This window comes from Aegilops tauschii, chromosome 4 (assembly GCF_002575655.3).
Source record: "Aegilops tauschii subsp. strangulata cultivar AL8/78 chromosome 4, Aet v6.0, whole genome shotgun sequence".
Taxonomy (NCBI): domain Eukaryota; kingdom Viridiplantae; phylum Streptophyta; class Magnoliopsida; order Poales; family Poaceae; genus Aegilops; species Aegilops tauschii.
In genome coordinates this window covers 339307037-339324281 of record NC_053038.3, presented here as the reverse complement: position 1 = coordinate 339324281, position 17245 = coordinate 339307037, and the positions used below count along the sequence as shown (strand labels likewise).

Here is a 17245-nt window from a genome sequence, read left to right as displayed (position 1 = left end):
CGAGTTCGCGGAGCTCATCACCAATGGTCTTAACGCGCTGGCAGAACAGGTTCACCGGGGCGTCTCCTTGCACCATATTGCGAAGCTCGGTGTGGAGAGCGTTTTTCCGAGCGTCGGTGTTGCTTTGGAAGAGCTGACGGAGGGAGTGCCAGATGTTGGCAGCGGTGGCGCCGTCGTGATCGAGCATATTGAAGATCTCGGTGGTGATGCGGGTGTAGAACCACTGGACGATCGCGAGATCGTCTTTCAACCATTGCGGATCGTCGGGGTGGGGAAGACAGTTGGCGGCGACATGCGAGCGCAGGTTGCAGCGGCCGAGGTGGAGATCGAAGAGATGTCTCCAATGATAGTAGTTGTGGGCGGCGAGATTAAGAACTATGGGGATGTAGGGGCTGAAGTCGGAGATTGTGTCAGCAAGAGATATTGGTGCGGCGAGGATGGGTGCAGGGTAGTTTTGTGGAGCTATGGTGAGGGCCGAGAGAGAAGCGGCCGCGGCGCTGGTAGCCTTGGCGATGAGCGCGGCCCGGCGCTCGAGTAGCCGGGCGGCGGCGGCGGCGGTGGCGTTGGCGGAGCCATACCCTAAACCCTGGGACCGGTATCTGATACCATGAAAGCTGAATAAAACTGTTGCTTATTGATGATTTGGTGCGGCATACAAGAGTATATAAGAGGGTACAAACCGACTTGGGGTAGGGATACAAAACTGACTTGGACTAGAAGTCGTATACCATAATGACTACTCTAACACACATGACCCGACAGAAAAATAGACAATCAAGACGCAAGATGTACCTGAACGACCAAATGATCGGCCTTGGTGCTCCCCGATTCGTTCGTGCAGTCAAGGTGTTGAGCCAAGACCCATGACCAGTCACACGCCGCAATTGTCCAGGAGCCGCGGTCATATCCAATCGCGAGCTGGCAATGTCTACGCGTCATGAATGATCAATGGTGTTGGTATTTTGTCCTATGACAGCGGAATTCTGGGAGCCGGCATCGACGCTCGTCGGATGGGGGCGTCATGGCGCGAGGAGTCGGCATCAGCAAACTATCAGCGAGGTGCCTATACCAAAATTACCTTTTTTGCGGGACTTATACCAAGATTACTGACCACTGGAATCAAAGTATTGTTTCCTACTTTGTATTTAAATCTGTATAAAACCTAAGCTTTTTTTTGGAATTCCTAAGTTTTGCACATGAATCATATCACTTATACTTCTCATCATGAATTTCCCACTAAATGAATGAAGCCAATGGTTAGTACTTATGACTACCCAGAAAAAAAAAAATCCGTTAGAGAATTTAAACCATAGAAGCGAGTGGTTCCAAGTCTAGGATCCGATGGGGCAGCCTCTTCCAATTCCATGTTTTTTTTGTTTCGTCTCCTGTGCATATTGCCTGCAACTTATTGTGGGTGCTCATCATGGCAATAATTTGTACTTTGAGATGAGAGGCATGCTGTCAGACTCAAAACGTTTTGATGGAAGTGGTAAATACTCTGATTTTGACAGAATAGATGCCATTCGCGTCAGCTGCCCTCAAATACCAATACGAATTTAAGAATATCTACTGTTTGATCTTCAACATACATGCGTACGGCCGTTTAGCACTAATTCCCCTAGCCTCTCAGTCGCAACCGCCACACTCGTCTTCGGGTCTCCTCATCCTTTAACGCCCGCCGTCGCCATCTCTGCCTCTGTCGTGCTCCCTTCACCGTTGCGGCTGAGCTCGCGACGGCCGAAGTGCCGGAAGCCTTCCTAGCGGTGGCTGCCAGGGCCGTCTTCTCATTGCCATCCTGCCGTGTCACCTGACCAGGAAAGACGGGCGCGCTCGGTCGTGGCTGTGCCTGACGCACGTTGTTTGAGCATGACCAAGGCGGCGCCGACAGTGTTCATGACAGACCGGGTTCGTGCCGGCACGGTCTGCCAGTGTGCTAGTAGCATAGTACATCACCATCCTACAGTGCCCTCCACCCCCAGGATGCAACCGTACGATCAAGAGCTCGTCGTGGAGCCTATCTTCGCCGGCGGTGATTGCCATCCGGGCCAGGGAGTTGCGCGGGAAAGCAGGAGCCAAGAGCTTCATAGGGACTTGCTGCAAGGGTCAAGCAGGCCCGACGGTGCTGGGGCCTCGACGACCTCTCGGCGTCGATTTCTTTGGACAAGTCCTGCGGTGCTCCGAGCGCAGAGGATCAACGCCATCTGCACCCGGCGGATCTCAATTCCTCAATTTTTTCGTAGATACGATTCGATTTGTTCTCAAGGTGCCATGCAAGGAGGAATTTAATGGCCGTGTCGCCGTCGGGAAGGCGAGCGCGCCTGGCGCCGCTGATCGCTCCTGAGGGCGTCGTTGGCCGCCATGTGATTCGCTTTGGTGGCCGCCTCTGTCATCGACGATCACGAGGCCAGGGTTGTAGCGTCGGTCGTCTCGCACGCACCGCCGGATGGCCTCGTATCTATTCGTTCTTCGAACAGTAGCACCTCCTCTCATCCACGTTTTCTGAAGCGATGTTCAACTTCCATCCAGCGCTCGTCGACGCCGCCATGGCGGCCACCATGACCACCTTGACTTGATCGTCTTCTGCATGCGCCTCATGTCCGGCCGAGCTTCCAGCACTGTTTGTGGACGCCGCCGCGATGGCCACCATGGCCAAGTTGGCATTGATCCTCGTACTTCGGTGCTTCCTCCTAGGCCGTCTCCAGCTTTAGCTTCAGGTCGATGAGACCCTGCTACTTAACCGGGAGTGTCGAGATTTTTGCCTTCCAGTCGTTTCCTTTCCGACTAATATATTACGTTGCTCTTGGGCATGTGAGTATTGGACACCATTGGCCTAGGATTCTTGTGCTCGTTTTCGTGCATGATTCTTGTGCTCGTTTTCGTGCATGGGTTCCCCTGATCTCTTTGACTGCAATCTCGGGTGGACTACTTAAAAAAAATAGACGACACCCTCGCAGCTCAAAGCCAGAGTCCGGATCGTTTTTGTAGGCCTTTTTTAATTTTTGCTAGAGGAACAGAGTACGAATTGTTTTTCTTATTTGTTTGAGAAAGAAGCAGAAAGAGTCCAGATCGTGAGGGTGCACGGAGGCACGAACGCGAGAAAGAAGCGATGGGCCGGCTTCGTCTATACTCACATACACACAATTAAGTTTTGGGTCGGGTCTTTTTAAATCTCGGCCGTCAATCTTTATGGTTAAATACAAAATTGACGGATATAAAAGGGTGACGGATGGAGAACTATGAAAGCCTCCGTCCTTTATTATTAGGTAAAGATAAAAATCAGTGTAGCGGTTCTAATTCTGGAAATTAAAAGCAAGTGGTACTCCTATCATATAGCAAACCCCATAATTAATTACTCGAATCGACGTAGTACCGAACCTGAACTCGACATGACTGACGCGACTGACATCCTTTTCATCAGCAGGAAAGGAGCAGTGCCGGCGAGTTGCACCACTGGGGCAGGGGTCAAAACACCTTCTATTTTTATTTGTTTTTTACGTATTTTTTTGCGGGTCAAAACACCTTCTAGAGTGGGAGCAGTGGAGGAGGGTCCTGGCCTTTGACCGCCGGATCAGTGGGCGGTCAACCACTCTCGCACACACCACACCAGACTAGAGCAAATCCTAAACTTACAGCACAGGGCACCCGTCAGCTGGATTATTATTTTTACCCTGGACCGGATTCAGGAAAAATATAAGTCGTCAATGACTTCCAAAACAGAGTAGCTACCTAGCTAGCTTGGATGCCTGAGTTGAACCGATCCACGGGTATGCTAGCTCGTTCAATGTTTTTATATGTCTTGACTTGAATTTCCTTTCTCGAGGTTCAAAAGGCTTATGTTAATGTGTAGAGAAAGATTTTGAATCAGACAAAAGGCCCGCGATGTGAAAAGGGGGGAGGACTAGTTTACAACTCATTTAAAAAAAGGACTAGTTTACCACTCGAGTGCTTTATTTTTATTTTTTTGCGAATGAGTGAATTTGTATTTTTATCAATGCTATATTTTCTTTCTTATTTTCCCCAAGAAGTTTTTGTGTGTTGTACGTATAAAATTACATGCATCTGAGTAGTTCAGCCAAAGAGTGTATAAAAACTGTTAATCAATCAGCCAAAGTAGTTCAGCCAAAGAGTGTGTAAAAACGAAAGTCGGACTTGAAAGATCGTGTATGTCGCCTAGAGGAGGGGGGGGGGGGGTGAATAGGCGCTTTAAAATAATTACGGTTTAGGCTTGAACAAATGCGGAATAAACCTAGCGGTTAATTTGTCAAGAACAAAACCTACAACAACTAGGCTCACCTATGTGCACCAACAACTTATGCTAAGCAAGATAAACTACTAGGTGATAGCAAGATATATGACAAAAAACAATATGGCTATCACAAAGTAAAGTGCATAAGTAAAGAGTTCGGGTAAGAGATAACCGAGGCACGCGGAGACGACGATGTATCCCGAAGTTCACACCCTTGTGGATGCTAATCTCCGTTTGGAGTGGTGTGGAGGCACAATGCTCCCCAAGAAGCCACTAGGGCCACCGTAATCTCCTCACACCCTCGCACAATGCAAGATGCCGTGATCCACTAAGGGACCCTTGAGGGCGGTCACCGAACCCGTACAAATGGCAACCCTTGGGGGCGGTCACCGAACCCGTACACGTTGGCAACCCTTGGGGGCAGTCACCGGAACCCGTCAAATTGCTCGGGGCGATCTCCACAACCTAATTGGAGACCCCGACGCTTGCCCGGAGCTTTACACCACAATGATTGAGCTCCGAACACCACCAACCGTCTAGGGCGCCAAGGCACCCAAGAGGAACAAGCTCTAGGGTGCCCAAACACCCAAGAGTAATAAGCTTCTCAAACTTCACTTCCACGTATCACCGTGGACAACTCAAACCGATGCACCAAATGCAATGGCAAGGGCACACGGAGTGCCCAAGTCCATCTCTCCCAAATCCCACCAAAGCAACTAATGCTAGGGAGGAAAATGAGAGGAAGAACGAAAGAAGAACACGAAGAACTCCAATATCTAGATCCAAGGGGTTCCCCTCACTTAGAGGAGAAAGTGATTGGTGGAAACGTGGATCTAGATCTCCTCTCTCTTTTCCCTCAAGAACTAGCAAGAATCATTGGAGGGATTGAGAGTTAGCAAGCTCGAAGAAGGTCAACAATGGGGGAAGAACACGAGTTCAAAGGATAAGGTTCATTTGGGAAGAAGACCCCCTTTTATAGGTGGGGAAAAATCCAACCGTTATGCTCACAGCCCGCACCGAGCGATACTACCGCTCCAAGGAGCGGTACTACCGCTAGGGCGGTAGTATCCCTTTGAAACACAAAAGCGAGGAGGCAAAAAAGCCAGAAGAACCGTCGGAGCGGTAGTACCGCTTGACCTCACGGTACTACCGGTAGGGATAGCGGTACTACTGCTAAGGGTAGCGGTACTACTCATTGCGAGCGGTACTAAAAAATTACATCCGCAGCAGCCCCTTTTAAGGACACCAAAACTGACACAACTTCTGCAAACGGACTTCGAATTCGACGAAACCAAGTTTGTTGGAAAGCTAGCGACAAGGGCTAACACAATCTTGATAGAAATACCAATAAGAAGCCCAAAAGAAAATGGTGAGAACCCTTCCTCGGATAAGACCGGTAAAACCTCCAACACCGAAAACATCATAGAAGACGCATGCAAACTCCGTTTTCGATGAACTCAAGCTTGTCATCAAGATGACCATAAGCTCTAAGACTCACAAAGAGAACCAAACAATAATCAAGAAACATGATGTAAGGATGCAATGGTTTGAGCTCTCGACGAACGATACGATCAAGCTACTCACTTGAGAGCCCCCCTTGATAGTACGGCTATCGATCCTATAACCCGGTCTCCCAACTACCACCATGAGACCGGTAAAATAGAAAACCTATCAAGGGCAAACCTTTGCCTTGCACATGATCCACTTGAGCTAGATGATGACGATCTTGTCCTCCTCAAGATGGGCCACCTTTCTTGATTGCGTTGGGTCGATGGAGACTAGATGATTGCTCCCCCATACTCCACTATGGGTGAGCCACTCTTCGGCACATCTTCACAAGTCCATTGACACCACGATGGATGGCAAGCTTCAAGCACTTGATCTCTTCGTGATGCTCCACTTGAACTTGCACACGGCAATCTTGATGACGATCACCACTTGATGTCATCCTTTCCATGGGTTGTATGATATCTTCCTCTTGACGCAAGCCCATGGACACGTACCTAACCCCATATAGACACTCACATAGACCATGGGTTAGTACACAAAGTGCAATGGACAATGCTTACCATACCATGGGATCACTTGATCCCTCTCGGTACATCTTTTACGCTTTGTGAGTTGATCAACTTGATTCACTCTTGACTTAATCTTGATCAACCTTGAATCTTTCCAACTCTCTTCGTTTGGATGATGTCTTGAAGGTAAACATGAATGATCACACAATCTTCTTCTTCAAGACATGCTTGCAATAAGCTCAACACTCACATGACCAATCTTTGGATAATTCCTTAATAGCACCTTGGTCAACCCATAAACTCCTTGAAACCAACACATGGACTTCAAGAAATGCCTATGGAAAAATCCTTCAAATATAACTCAATGCAACCATTAGTCCATAGAGAATGTCATCAATTACCAAAACCACACATGGGGGCACCGCATGTCCTTTGAGGACTATTTTCTTTCTTCAAAGAGAGGAAAGAAAGGCGATCTCTTCTGCCCTCGCGGAGCGCTTCTTCCGCCGTTGTCCTCCGGCGGCTCTCCTCCGCCGACGACCTCGGTCGTCGGTGGTGAGGGGGGTCGTCGGATCCACACGTGTGGATAGTTTTAGGCCAAAGTTGCTTAGTTTGTACTTTGTAGGTTGTTCATCGTTTTGGCTTCGTCGACGGCGATGCCAGCACTCAATATAGTTTCTTCAGATCCTACTCTGACAAGGCGATTGATCCTATGGTTGGGAATAGATTTAGAATCCAACCCGTTCAAGCAAGGATGGTGCAGCGGCGACGGCATCCTCGTGGTGAACATGTGTCCTCGGGCTTCGTCGTTGCGGTGGCGTTTGCTCCAGCGCCAGGGTGGAGCTTGGGAGGTAGTCCGGGAGCAGATGCAGATTGTGGTCTGCATCGGCGGCATCTGGAAGATGGTGGATCGTGTGCTGGGTTCGTGGTACGTGGATGGCAGGTTTGGTTTTCTCCTCCGACTTCTTAGTCGTGTGGGGTTGCCAGATCTGGAGTTCGATGGCATGTCCGGGGTGTTGCTTCAGTCTGATTCGTTCAACGGTAATGGTTTAGCCTTTGGCGAACCACCTTGGAGGTCCGCAAAGCTGCATATCAGCGATGGAGTTGCGTCGAGCTCAGGTGTGAAGGTGATCCGTCATTTTTTCCTTTGGTGGTTGTTGTGGTGCTAGAGGCAGGTGACAGGCGTTGGTGTCAAGCTCAGAGGTTCCTTTGTGCAAAGGCTAGCGTTCTACTATTTGTTCAGTTTTGTCAGGTAAGTATGTACGTGGCTTATACGATGTCCTTACGACATAAATGAGACACGTATTACCATGCAAAAAAAATCAAACGGGAAGGGGAGGGCGCTGGGGGTGGATCCACAAAAATATTTGTGCAAGAATCAAATGGTGTTGGAGTTAGATGAGACTTTGTTAATCGATACACTCTTCCTTACTTATCTTTTTATTTTTTATTTTTTGCGGGAAAAACTTCCTACTCCCTCCGTCCCAAAATTTTTGTTTTAGATTTGTCTAGATACGGATGTATCACATCCGTATCTAGACCAATCTAAGACAAGAATTTTGTGATAGAGGGAGTATAATATAAGAGCGTTTTTTACACTAGTGGACGAAGGGAGTACTATTCATCAATTGCCGACCTTTTATTTTAGTGAGTATTGTTGGCAGTAAAAGGTCCATATTTTCCCTGTTTGATCATTGATAGCATATCGCCATCCGATTATAAAAAATAACGACACATATCAGTGCCTTAAAAGATTTTGAGCCCGCGCACTGATTGCAACTAGAGCTCCCGTCCATCCCGGAAGCAAAAGGAAGGACGTCCCCCCTACACTGGTTGATTGCTTAGATGTCTCATCTTTCCTTGGCATATCTTGATCGATATTGCACTCCCTGCAGCCCCCGTTTTAAAAGATCGGTAGAGCCACACAGATTGTTAGATTGGTCTGCAGTGATATAGTACAAAGAGAAGGAGATCTGGGTGTGCAATAATTTAGTAACAACTCGGGGATACCGATCCTCAAAAGATTCGACTTGTTATTAGTCATGAATCAGGAAATGGTAATACTATCCAGATATATATTCGGCAAATCGTACGTGCACCTTGCAAGTATTCCTTGTCTTCCTAAATATAAATCATTCTAAAGATTTTAATATAGACTACATACGAAGCAAAATGAATGGATCTACACTCTGAACCATGTCTATATACATCCATATTTAGTTCATATTAAAATCTCTAGAAAGACTTATATTTAGGAACGGCGAAAACATCTAGTCCCAGCTACGAGTCGGGGAGACATAGTTGCCGGTGAAAACCGAGCCGTTGGCGGGCGATGGTGACGTTTTGCGCCGTTACCTTGATGAAGGCATCGTCGTGTAACTGTTGTCGACCCACTCGTGCTGCTTCGCGAAAACCCTAGGATCTGGTCTTCCAGATCGGGCGATGGCGGTACTACGGTGCCGTTTCTCTCTTGGGAGCATCGTTTGTGGAACAGCGCTGGAAGACGGAGGCATGAGGTGGAGCGGCTTCGTCTTGCACGAAGCTTCGATGGAGCTGTCAAGTCATGTCTGACCGACAGGTGCTACGCTGAGTCATGCCGGGTTGGCAGGTGATACGCACGACGGATTTTCCATAGTCTTCGCGTCTGGACAGACGAGCGCAGGGCGGTGGCGCCATTGGGCGCCGTGGTGGCGTCGACGGATGTCTGGCATGGCAAGGATGATGCGGATCTCTCTTCTGAAGATGGGTTAGTGGTCTGACGATGATGACGACTTCTAAAACGTATGCATGTGGTGTGCGCTTTAGGTAGGCTGCACCGGCTGTTGGTCACGATACGTTATGTGGATGGATCAATGACGACACGGGTTTTAGATATGGGAGTGAGAGCACTCTACATTATAGAGTTTGTAGGTGTGAGTGGTGGCTTCGGGTGAATTGATGTATGTTCTTGTCAGACCTTTATGAAATAATTAATAAAGATGGGTGCATGCATCGATTGATGCAGAGGCCGAGGATTTAATCTCCTTTTCTAAAAAAAGAAACGGGCGGAAACATATGTTATTATTTAATTAGTACAATAAGTTGTTTATAATCTTCTCATACAACGTACTATTAGAAATTAGATCCTTCATGATGTTAGGGCAAACAACAAAGTTATTGAGATCTCCTTCGTCTATCCTGGTATCAGATTCAATGTCTTTCGAGGACATCTTTGGCGAGCTCCCCACTCCGGCCGCTCGCTCACCACCCCCTCAATCCTTCCCTCCCGGGACCTTCCCTTCCCTCTCTTCACCAGCTACTCCCGTTGCCTCCTCGGCGGTCAACACCATGGTCGCCCCCTCTGCCGGCCCACCTCCTGGCCCATCCCCTCTCAACATTCATACATATCATATCTCAGACAACACCAAATTCAAGCTCGATCCTGCTGAGAACAACTACATCAAATGGCGCACCTTCTTGACCCGCGTTCTCCTCCAACATGGCGCCCAAGATCATGTAGATTGTCTACCCATGGCCAATCCCGACGCTGCATGGCTTGCCGTCAACCAGAGGCTTACTCTCTAGATCTTCTTCACCTTAGATGGTTCCCTCCTCGAGCTCATCATGGGGGCGTCGTCAATGCTTACACGGCCTGGTCTCGCATTTGTGATTACTTCCTCGCCAACCAAGGTGCCCGCTACATCCACCTCACATGGTTGTACCGCACCCTCAAGCAAGGTGACCTGACGGCCTCCGATTACGCCTATCGCCTCAAGGCTCTTGCGGACGGCCTCGCCGACACCGGCAACCCGGTCTCTCCTAAGGATCTGACAATGCCATGGTCTCGACACCATCCGCACCATCCTCAACGACACGGTGCCGCCGCCTGCATTCGATGTCGCGCGCTCCGGGTTGGACCTCGCGGAATACAACCTTAATCTCCGCGTTGCCGAGGTGGGCTCTGCTGCTCTCACCGTCTCCGGCGGTTACGGCTCCTGCGACGATTGCGGTGACCGCGCTACTTCCTTTGAATACGGCTTTGTCGGCAACCGTGGCAACGGCGGTGGCGACCGCAGCCGTGTAACTTGTCGCGAGATAGTTTACGGACATAAATTACATCCTTGACAATGTTAGGGCAAACAATCAACAGCAGTGAGATCTCCTTCTTCTATCCTACCAGTATTATACTACTCCCTCTGCATACATTTGTTTTACAGAGTGAGCTTGTTACCGGCTGGTTGAAGTAATGGTCTTGGCAAAGCAAATTCACCGGACAGCGTGAAATGGCTAACGGTGATGCTGCAGAAAGTTGTACTACACATTATAAATCCTAATAATTAAGTGCATCGGATCATGGCCTAATAACAGTAATAAACAGAGCATTTAGGAGCTTAAATTCCCCTGCAGTTTTGTCCTTGTCCGGCATCAATAATGCATGTGTTAGCCTTGACTGGAGAGCTTAGCTTTGCACCGGCCTTGGCTAAGCCGGCTTTGCTTGGCTCCAACCTGGCTTGGCCATAACATGGCTATGCTTAGCTAGCTCCTAGCTAGCCGGGCGATGCTGACCTGCGAGCAAGCAGCGATAGTTCAAGGGGAAGAGCCCAAAAAATATACTGTATGAGCAGATTCGTCCACGTAAGAAACTAACCTGCATTTCATAGTCTCCACCCCTTCCACGAGAGAATATACTACTCGTACGTATAACTCAGAAAAGTCTACTGAAATCGACACGTCCCTACGCCATCTCGCAGGAATTCAATAAGTGCCATGTGTACACCCTGGCTTCCCCACGTCGACAACATACATAGTAACATCAGCATCACGTCACCAGTACATATACTGGTATTATACATGTACGCAGTGCGGGATACGACTGATGTAAGTACGTGCGTAAGGGAGAGGGATATATACATATACCTACGGAGTACTACTACTGGGTGAAGCTAATTCTCCGGTAGCTAGCTGCAAAAGTGCTTAGGTGGTGACGCCAAGATTTGGTCAATTTGTTTAGCTCGTCTGCAACCGGGCCCCGACGAAAGGCAAAGTCCGTTTTTATACCTGAGTCTGGGGTTGATGAGATGGAGGAGGGTTCGTGGCCTTCTTCGCCTTTGACTTTTTTTTGGGAGAGGTTTTAACATTGGGATTGCTGTTGGCGTGGGATGCACTGAAATTCGTCTCCTTCATCGGAGTTCTCTCTTTCAAAGGAGACTATTCATTTTCGCAAAAAAAAAGAGAGAGACTATTCTGTACAGTATATGTATGTCTTCTTTGTACTGCTTGCCCGATTGGGTGCGATTAATCTAGTGATCAGAATGTGCGCATGTATGAATGTGTGATGGAGCTGTAGGGTTCGTGGGCAGAAATTAGGGGAACCATTGTCCATTGAGTCAGCAATATAAAGCGAGGTGGTTAATTCGATCACCGGGGTAGAGCGAGGGGATGTACATTACAATTGGGCAAGACCGTGCGACACGAGTGAAAAAATGCAGTCACTCTAACAAAGCGTGGTACAGACAAAATAGCATAATTTTTTAGGTTTAAATGATCAATCAGACCTAGCACAGTCTTATACGGAGAAGGAACCGTAAAGCCCAACCAGAGGAGAGGCAATAAAAGGCTGATCTTTTCTTTTGTTTTAAAATTAAATTACTACTAGTAAAAGGCTACAAAGGTTAGTATTAAAGCGACGGATCCGGTTCTAGGAGGATGGTGTTGCGTAGGAACCATTCTCGCACGTAGAATTAGGCGGAGGAGGAGGATGTTGAACCGGGGCTCCGGTCGGCAACTACCCAGCCAGAAAAGTCGTGAGCCGAAAGTCGAAGCAAACACAATGTCTTCTCCTCTCCTCCTCCCCCTCCTGTGAAGGGGTTGACCCAGCAAGCAAGCCTCGCATGGTCTCAAGGATGCAATGCAAAAGTCCCACGAAAACAATTGTTTTTTAAAGAAAAGGGCATCGGTTTCGTGCTCCTCAATCTTGTGAGCGTCCACACTGTTGAAATCCGTCCCAGTGGTTGAGTTAGTCACGCTCACGCATCGGCATCAGCTCAAGACAGCCAGGACCATCCACCGACCCCACCCACGTACGGTCGTCGGAGCCCATAATTTCTCCGGCGCCGGGCGGTCCAACCCCAAACCCGAAGCCGCGGTCAATCCGATCCGTCCGCACAACCGTGTGCGGCTCTCCCCTCGCGTTCGCATCTAGGAATGCGCTGGCGTTGGCGACATCTCTGTTTTCTCTCGGGTTTTTTTTCTCCCTCGTGGACCGGAGACATCTAGTCCGGTCAGAGACAGTGTCGCTCTCCATGCTGATCCGCCTGTACTGAATAATCTCACACCAGATCGAGTTAACCAAGGCTGCAAAGACCATGACATCAGAGCCAGCCATGTACAAGCACCCTCTACTACTGAAAGTATTCGCTTGGCTAATCGCGAACCAACCGATAAAGAACTAGCAACAACTTTTTTCTTTTAGGCCACACACAAGCAAGCAACAACTACGTACGCGTTGAATTACGTGTAGTCCCGCGAGCTGGCCGTACAACCAACCAGTCGCCCGGCCCTCCTATAAGTAGCCCCCGCCCTGCAGTCCCCTGCATAAACCAGCAAGCTTCACACACTTCCTTTCTTCCTGTGGCTCCTGTACATGCGCGCTAGCCTCTCCTCCTACGCGCAAGACCTCGCCACGGCCACCGCCATGCCTGCCTTGGACGTCATGCCGGAGAAGGCCCACCAGCCCGCCATGTCGCCGTCGCACCACGGCCACGGGTGGGACGCCAGCGGCGCCCCCACCCCCATGCACAAGAGGCTGGACGGCAAGGTGGCCATCGTCACCGGCGGCGCGCGGGGCATCGGGGAGGCCATCGTCAGGCTCTTCGTCAAGCACGGCGCCAAAGTGGTGATCGCGGACATCGACGACGCCGCCGGCGAGGCGCTGGCGGCCTCGCTGGGCCCGCACGTCGGCTTCGTGCGCTGCGACGTGTCGGTGGAGGAGGACGTGGAGCGCGCCGTCGACCGCGCGGTGTCGCGCTACGGGCGGCTCGACGTCTTCTGCAACAACGCCGGGGTGCTGGGCCGGCAGACCAGCGCCGCCAAGAGCATCCTCACGTTCGACGCCGGCGAGTTCGACCGCGTGCTCCGCGTCAACGCGCTGGGCACCGCGCTGGGCATGAAGCACGCCGGGCACGCCATGATGGCCCGCCGCTACGGCAGCATCGTCTCCATCGCCAGCGTCGCCGGCGTGCTCGGCGGCCTCGGCCCGCACGCCTACACCGCCTCCAAGCACGCCATCGTGGGGCTCACCAAGAACGCCGCCTGCGAGCTGGGCGCGCACGGCATCCGCGTCAACTGCGTCTCGCCCTTCGGCGTCGCCACCCCAATGCTCATCAACGCGTGGCGCCAGGGCCACGACGCGTCCGCCGCCGACGACGCCGACGCCGACATCGGCCTGGACGTGGCCGCGCCGAGCGACCAGGAGGTGGAGAAGATGGAGGAGGTGGTGAGGAGCCTCGCCACGCTCAAGGGGTCGACGCTGAGGCCCAGGGACATCGCCGAGGCGGTGCTCTTCCTGGCCAGCGACGACTCGAGATACGTCTCCGGCCACAACCTCGTGGTGGACGGCGGCGTCACCACCTCAAGAAACTTGATCGGGCTGTGAAAAAACACATGACCGACCTCGCATCTAGCATCTACGTAGATCAGTAGGAGGAACAAAGATGATTGTTTAGTCTGCAATAACTGCACTCAAGTTCGTTCGTTCGTTCGGTTAATTGGTTGATTGATTCAGTGTGTTATTCGTCCGAGCATTGTTGCTTTCGTGTCGCATTTTTCTGGCTTGTCTCTGTGTCCTGGAACGCTCCAATCGTTTGGCTAGCAGCCTAGCAGATACGATCTGAGATGGAAAGTACTGTGAATCAGTTAGCACTAGCCTAGCTTGCAGCCTTTGGTACTTGGTGCACTGTACATGCATGTACTTTTATGAACCAGTTGTGATTATCAAACGGGCCACCGGGAAATTTTGGGCCGCACACACGCTCTCTCTTCCGCTAGAGTGGGGATGGTTGATAGTAGTTTGTGCATTTACAATTGGCAACTAGGCGACGGGTAAGCTGGTTCCCAGGGTGCGATCTATCTGTAGATTTGACATACTAGTAGTAGCAGCTAGTTTTATATGCCCATTGGCGAGCAGAGGCAGCAAGGAGGGTAGCAATAATGCGGTTTCCCGAGCAAATCTATCTGTCGATTTGAAACAATTTTGAGTAGTAGAGTGCAGCGGAAGAAGCAGCAGCTGCGTGCCGGTTTCCGTGCCAGGAAAAAGACGCGATACAGTTCGTAGGAGAGATTCCATGGGGAGTTCAAAATGGACCGAAAAGATCGAAGGGCAGAATATATATAAACTGGACAAAAGGGATGGCTGGCCTAAAAGTTGAATGCAGCGTAGCCGTCTAGTGCAGGGACCTCAATGCGCATTACGCAATGCTCACGAAGCTCACCACATCGGTCATACTGTAGTGGTAATAATCTGGGGGTATGACAACATGCTGTGTTGGTTTTCTTTTTCCAATGGAGCTGGTTGATTGGACGAAAGGACATGCAACCACACATCGTATGTGTTTCGGACATGAAAATGTCGTACGTATAGCAGCTCTGCAAAAAGAAATAAGAAACCGGGGAATGCTGGTCAGTGGTCAAAATGACACAATGTGAAAGGTTGGTGTGCCCATACAACATTTTTGACCAACGACAATTTCAGATACGCGCTAGCTTACCTGCAGCGCAGCGCAGTAGGAACCAAGCAAGAACTCGTCTTTTTATTTACTTAATTTTTGGTTGTGGCAGGGGATATCTATGAGTGGTATTACTTTGAGAGATCCTGGAGATGAGACCGATCGTGGAAACAGAGATCGGGGGAGCTGAGTGGTGCACGGTGTGACTCTTTCCTGGATGGATTAGACTGACTGATCTCAATCTAAATTAAGAAAGATGGCGGGCTGGGAGTAGGGGGGAGGTGCATGGTGCCAGACTGGTGCAACCCCGATCGCGAGGAGTAGGAGTAGGAGTAGGAGTGGCACGGCATGAGGGACAACTGTAGAGCCCTGAGTCACGCCTTCCCTTCCCACACCAGCTGTGTGTGTGAATTCCGTCCAGAATTTGCTCCTCCTCGACGGCAACACAGCTCCAAGTATGGGGGACATGTGGTTGCCATGTCCCTGCCTGCCATCCATCTTTCTTTCTTGTCTCATCTCATCACGCCATTCTCTTCTGTTCTACTACCCGTCGCTTCGGCCATCGTCCGGACACGGTGCGTAATATACCTACGCTTTTCTTTTATAGGGTGATCTGTAAAAATAGATGGAAGCGTTGAATCCTTTGCTCGGGCCGTGTCTGTATTTATATCATATGTGCCGTGGCTTACAAGAGATTGATGAGAAGATCGATCGTGATTGTTACAGGAGATTGGGGAAGTTACAACAGAAGAAGAGATAGAAAGATGATGGGGCGATTTGGTGCCCGAGCCCAGCTGATCCCGAAATCGTCGGCGCCCATTGCTGGCTCGGGATCCACATAAATCGCTCTGACGCATCTGACGACTAGTTGGGAAAAAGGGACCTACGGAGGAATACGGTAGGAAACAGTAGCTGTTGCGTGGGCCCAGAACGTATGGGCGGGACGACGTTCGAGCACGAGAACTCTGGTCCGTGGACCAGATCGTTAGAAGCCGATCCGAGCCAGGGATCAGATAAGGTGTACTTGACGGGGGTGGACAGCTACGCCGTCTGTCGATCATTCTGGAACCCTAGCCGTCCCTCTTTTCCCCGCACACCACGCTATCCCCGTGCTGAGAAGGTGCTCGCGGCGGCGCTCGTTTTACACTGGCGACGACGCGAAATAATTGAGGATTCTGGGCTGGAGTTTTTGCTCGATGCCGTTGAGACGTTAATTAGTTCGAGCTGATCTGCAAAGAAGGTTTTTTAGGATTTGTTGTGCAGCCTGTTCGACTTGTAGAAGAAACCTAACGAAAAAACCTTGGTGGCTGCCATTGCTGTTTCTTGCAGGTTCCCATTGCGGGAGGAGTTCGCCGACAACCTTGAGCACCCAGATCCGATTCCTCTGGTATTGTTGCCCAAGTGCCCAACAACGGGGCTGGCCTCCTGAAGACTCGAATGCTGGGTCTGGCTGTGCTCAGCAGCTTGGGGGCGATGGGACTGTTAGAGAACGAGTTGGGGTCCGCCTCGTCTGGATGGCTCTCTGATGAAGTCGGCGCAGTTGACTGACAGTTAATCCAGAAACACCTGGCTGGGCGAAAAGGTATGCACCCCTAATCCTCCAAACTGTCCGTGCTGTAATTTGTTAAATTGTGGCTGCATCTTCGTGTCCGCTCTGCAGCGTTTGTAATGTAAGAAAAAAATGGTTTACTTTTGCCGAAGCGAATATCGTTGGTAAAAAAAAGGACCATAACAAAAAGTAAGCGTCGTCATTCCTGCCCATCCTTAGTGATGCCTAGTTTGATAGTCAGAACGACGTTCTTCATGCTGTTTAAAAACTGGTTGCAGTACATCTAATAGACTGGATATTGTTTCCTGCATTAAAAGTCATAGACTGAAAAAACGAATGTTTGACTAAAAATAGGCTACGGCTAGGCAGTGCACCACAAGATTGTAAGTATTTGTTTATGTGCCTTCTTTCATGCATCACATAAGAGCTTGTGCACTTCTTTCATGACACGTGTTTGTTTACATGATTCACCTACTGACAAAAAGAATGAACTATAATATGATACGGTGGAGTTGTTAGGCGGACGAATTTGTCGATAGAGCGCCATGCAAGTAAAATTTACACTAGGTCTATGTTTGAGAGGTTTGGGCGCCTCCTGATCGAAGGGGCGGCGTACAATGTGAAGGACGTGGAGAAGATGAGGAAATATGTTGCAACACACAACAATGCAGCCAAAAGAGAGAAATGGAGCAGAGTGGAGTAGGAGGTGACCATAAGTGAATATCAGTTA

General features: G+C 49.9%; 1 protein-coding gene across 1 annotated transcript; it reads left to right on the top strand.

Annotated features, from left to right (window-relative positions):
• The first annotated feature begins 12845 nt into the window (after positions 1-12845).
• LOC109740983 (sex determination protein tasselseed-2) lies at positions 12846-14033 on the top strand. The gene has a single exon (XM_020300051.4). The coding sequence runs from the start codon at positions 12887-12889 to the stop codon at positions 13895-13897; it is 1011 nt and encodes a 336-aa protein (XP_020155640.1). The 5' UTR covers positions 12846-12886; the 3' UTR covers positions 13898-14033.
• The last annotated feature ends 3212 nt before the right edge of the window (positions 14034-17245 follow it).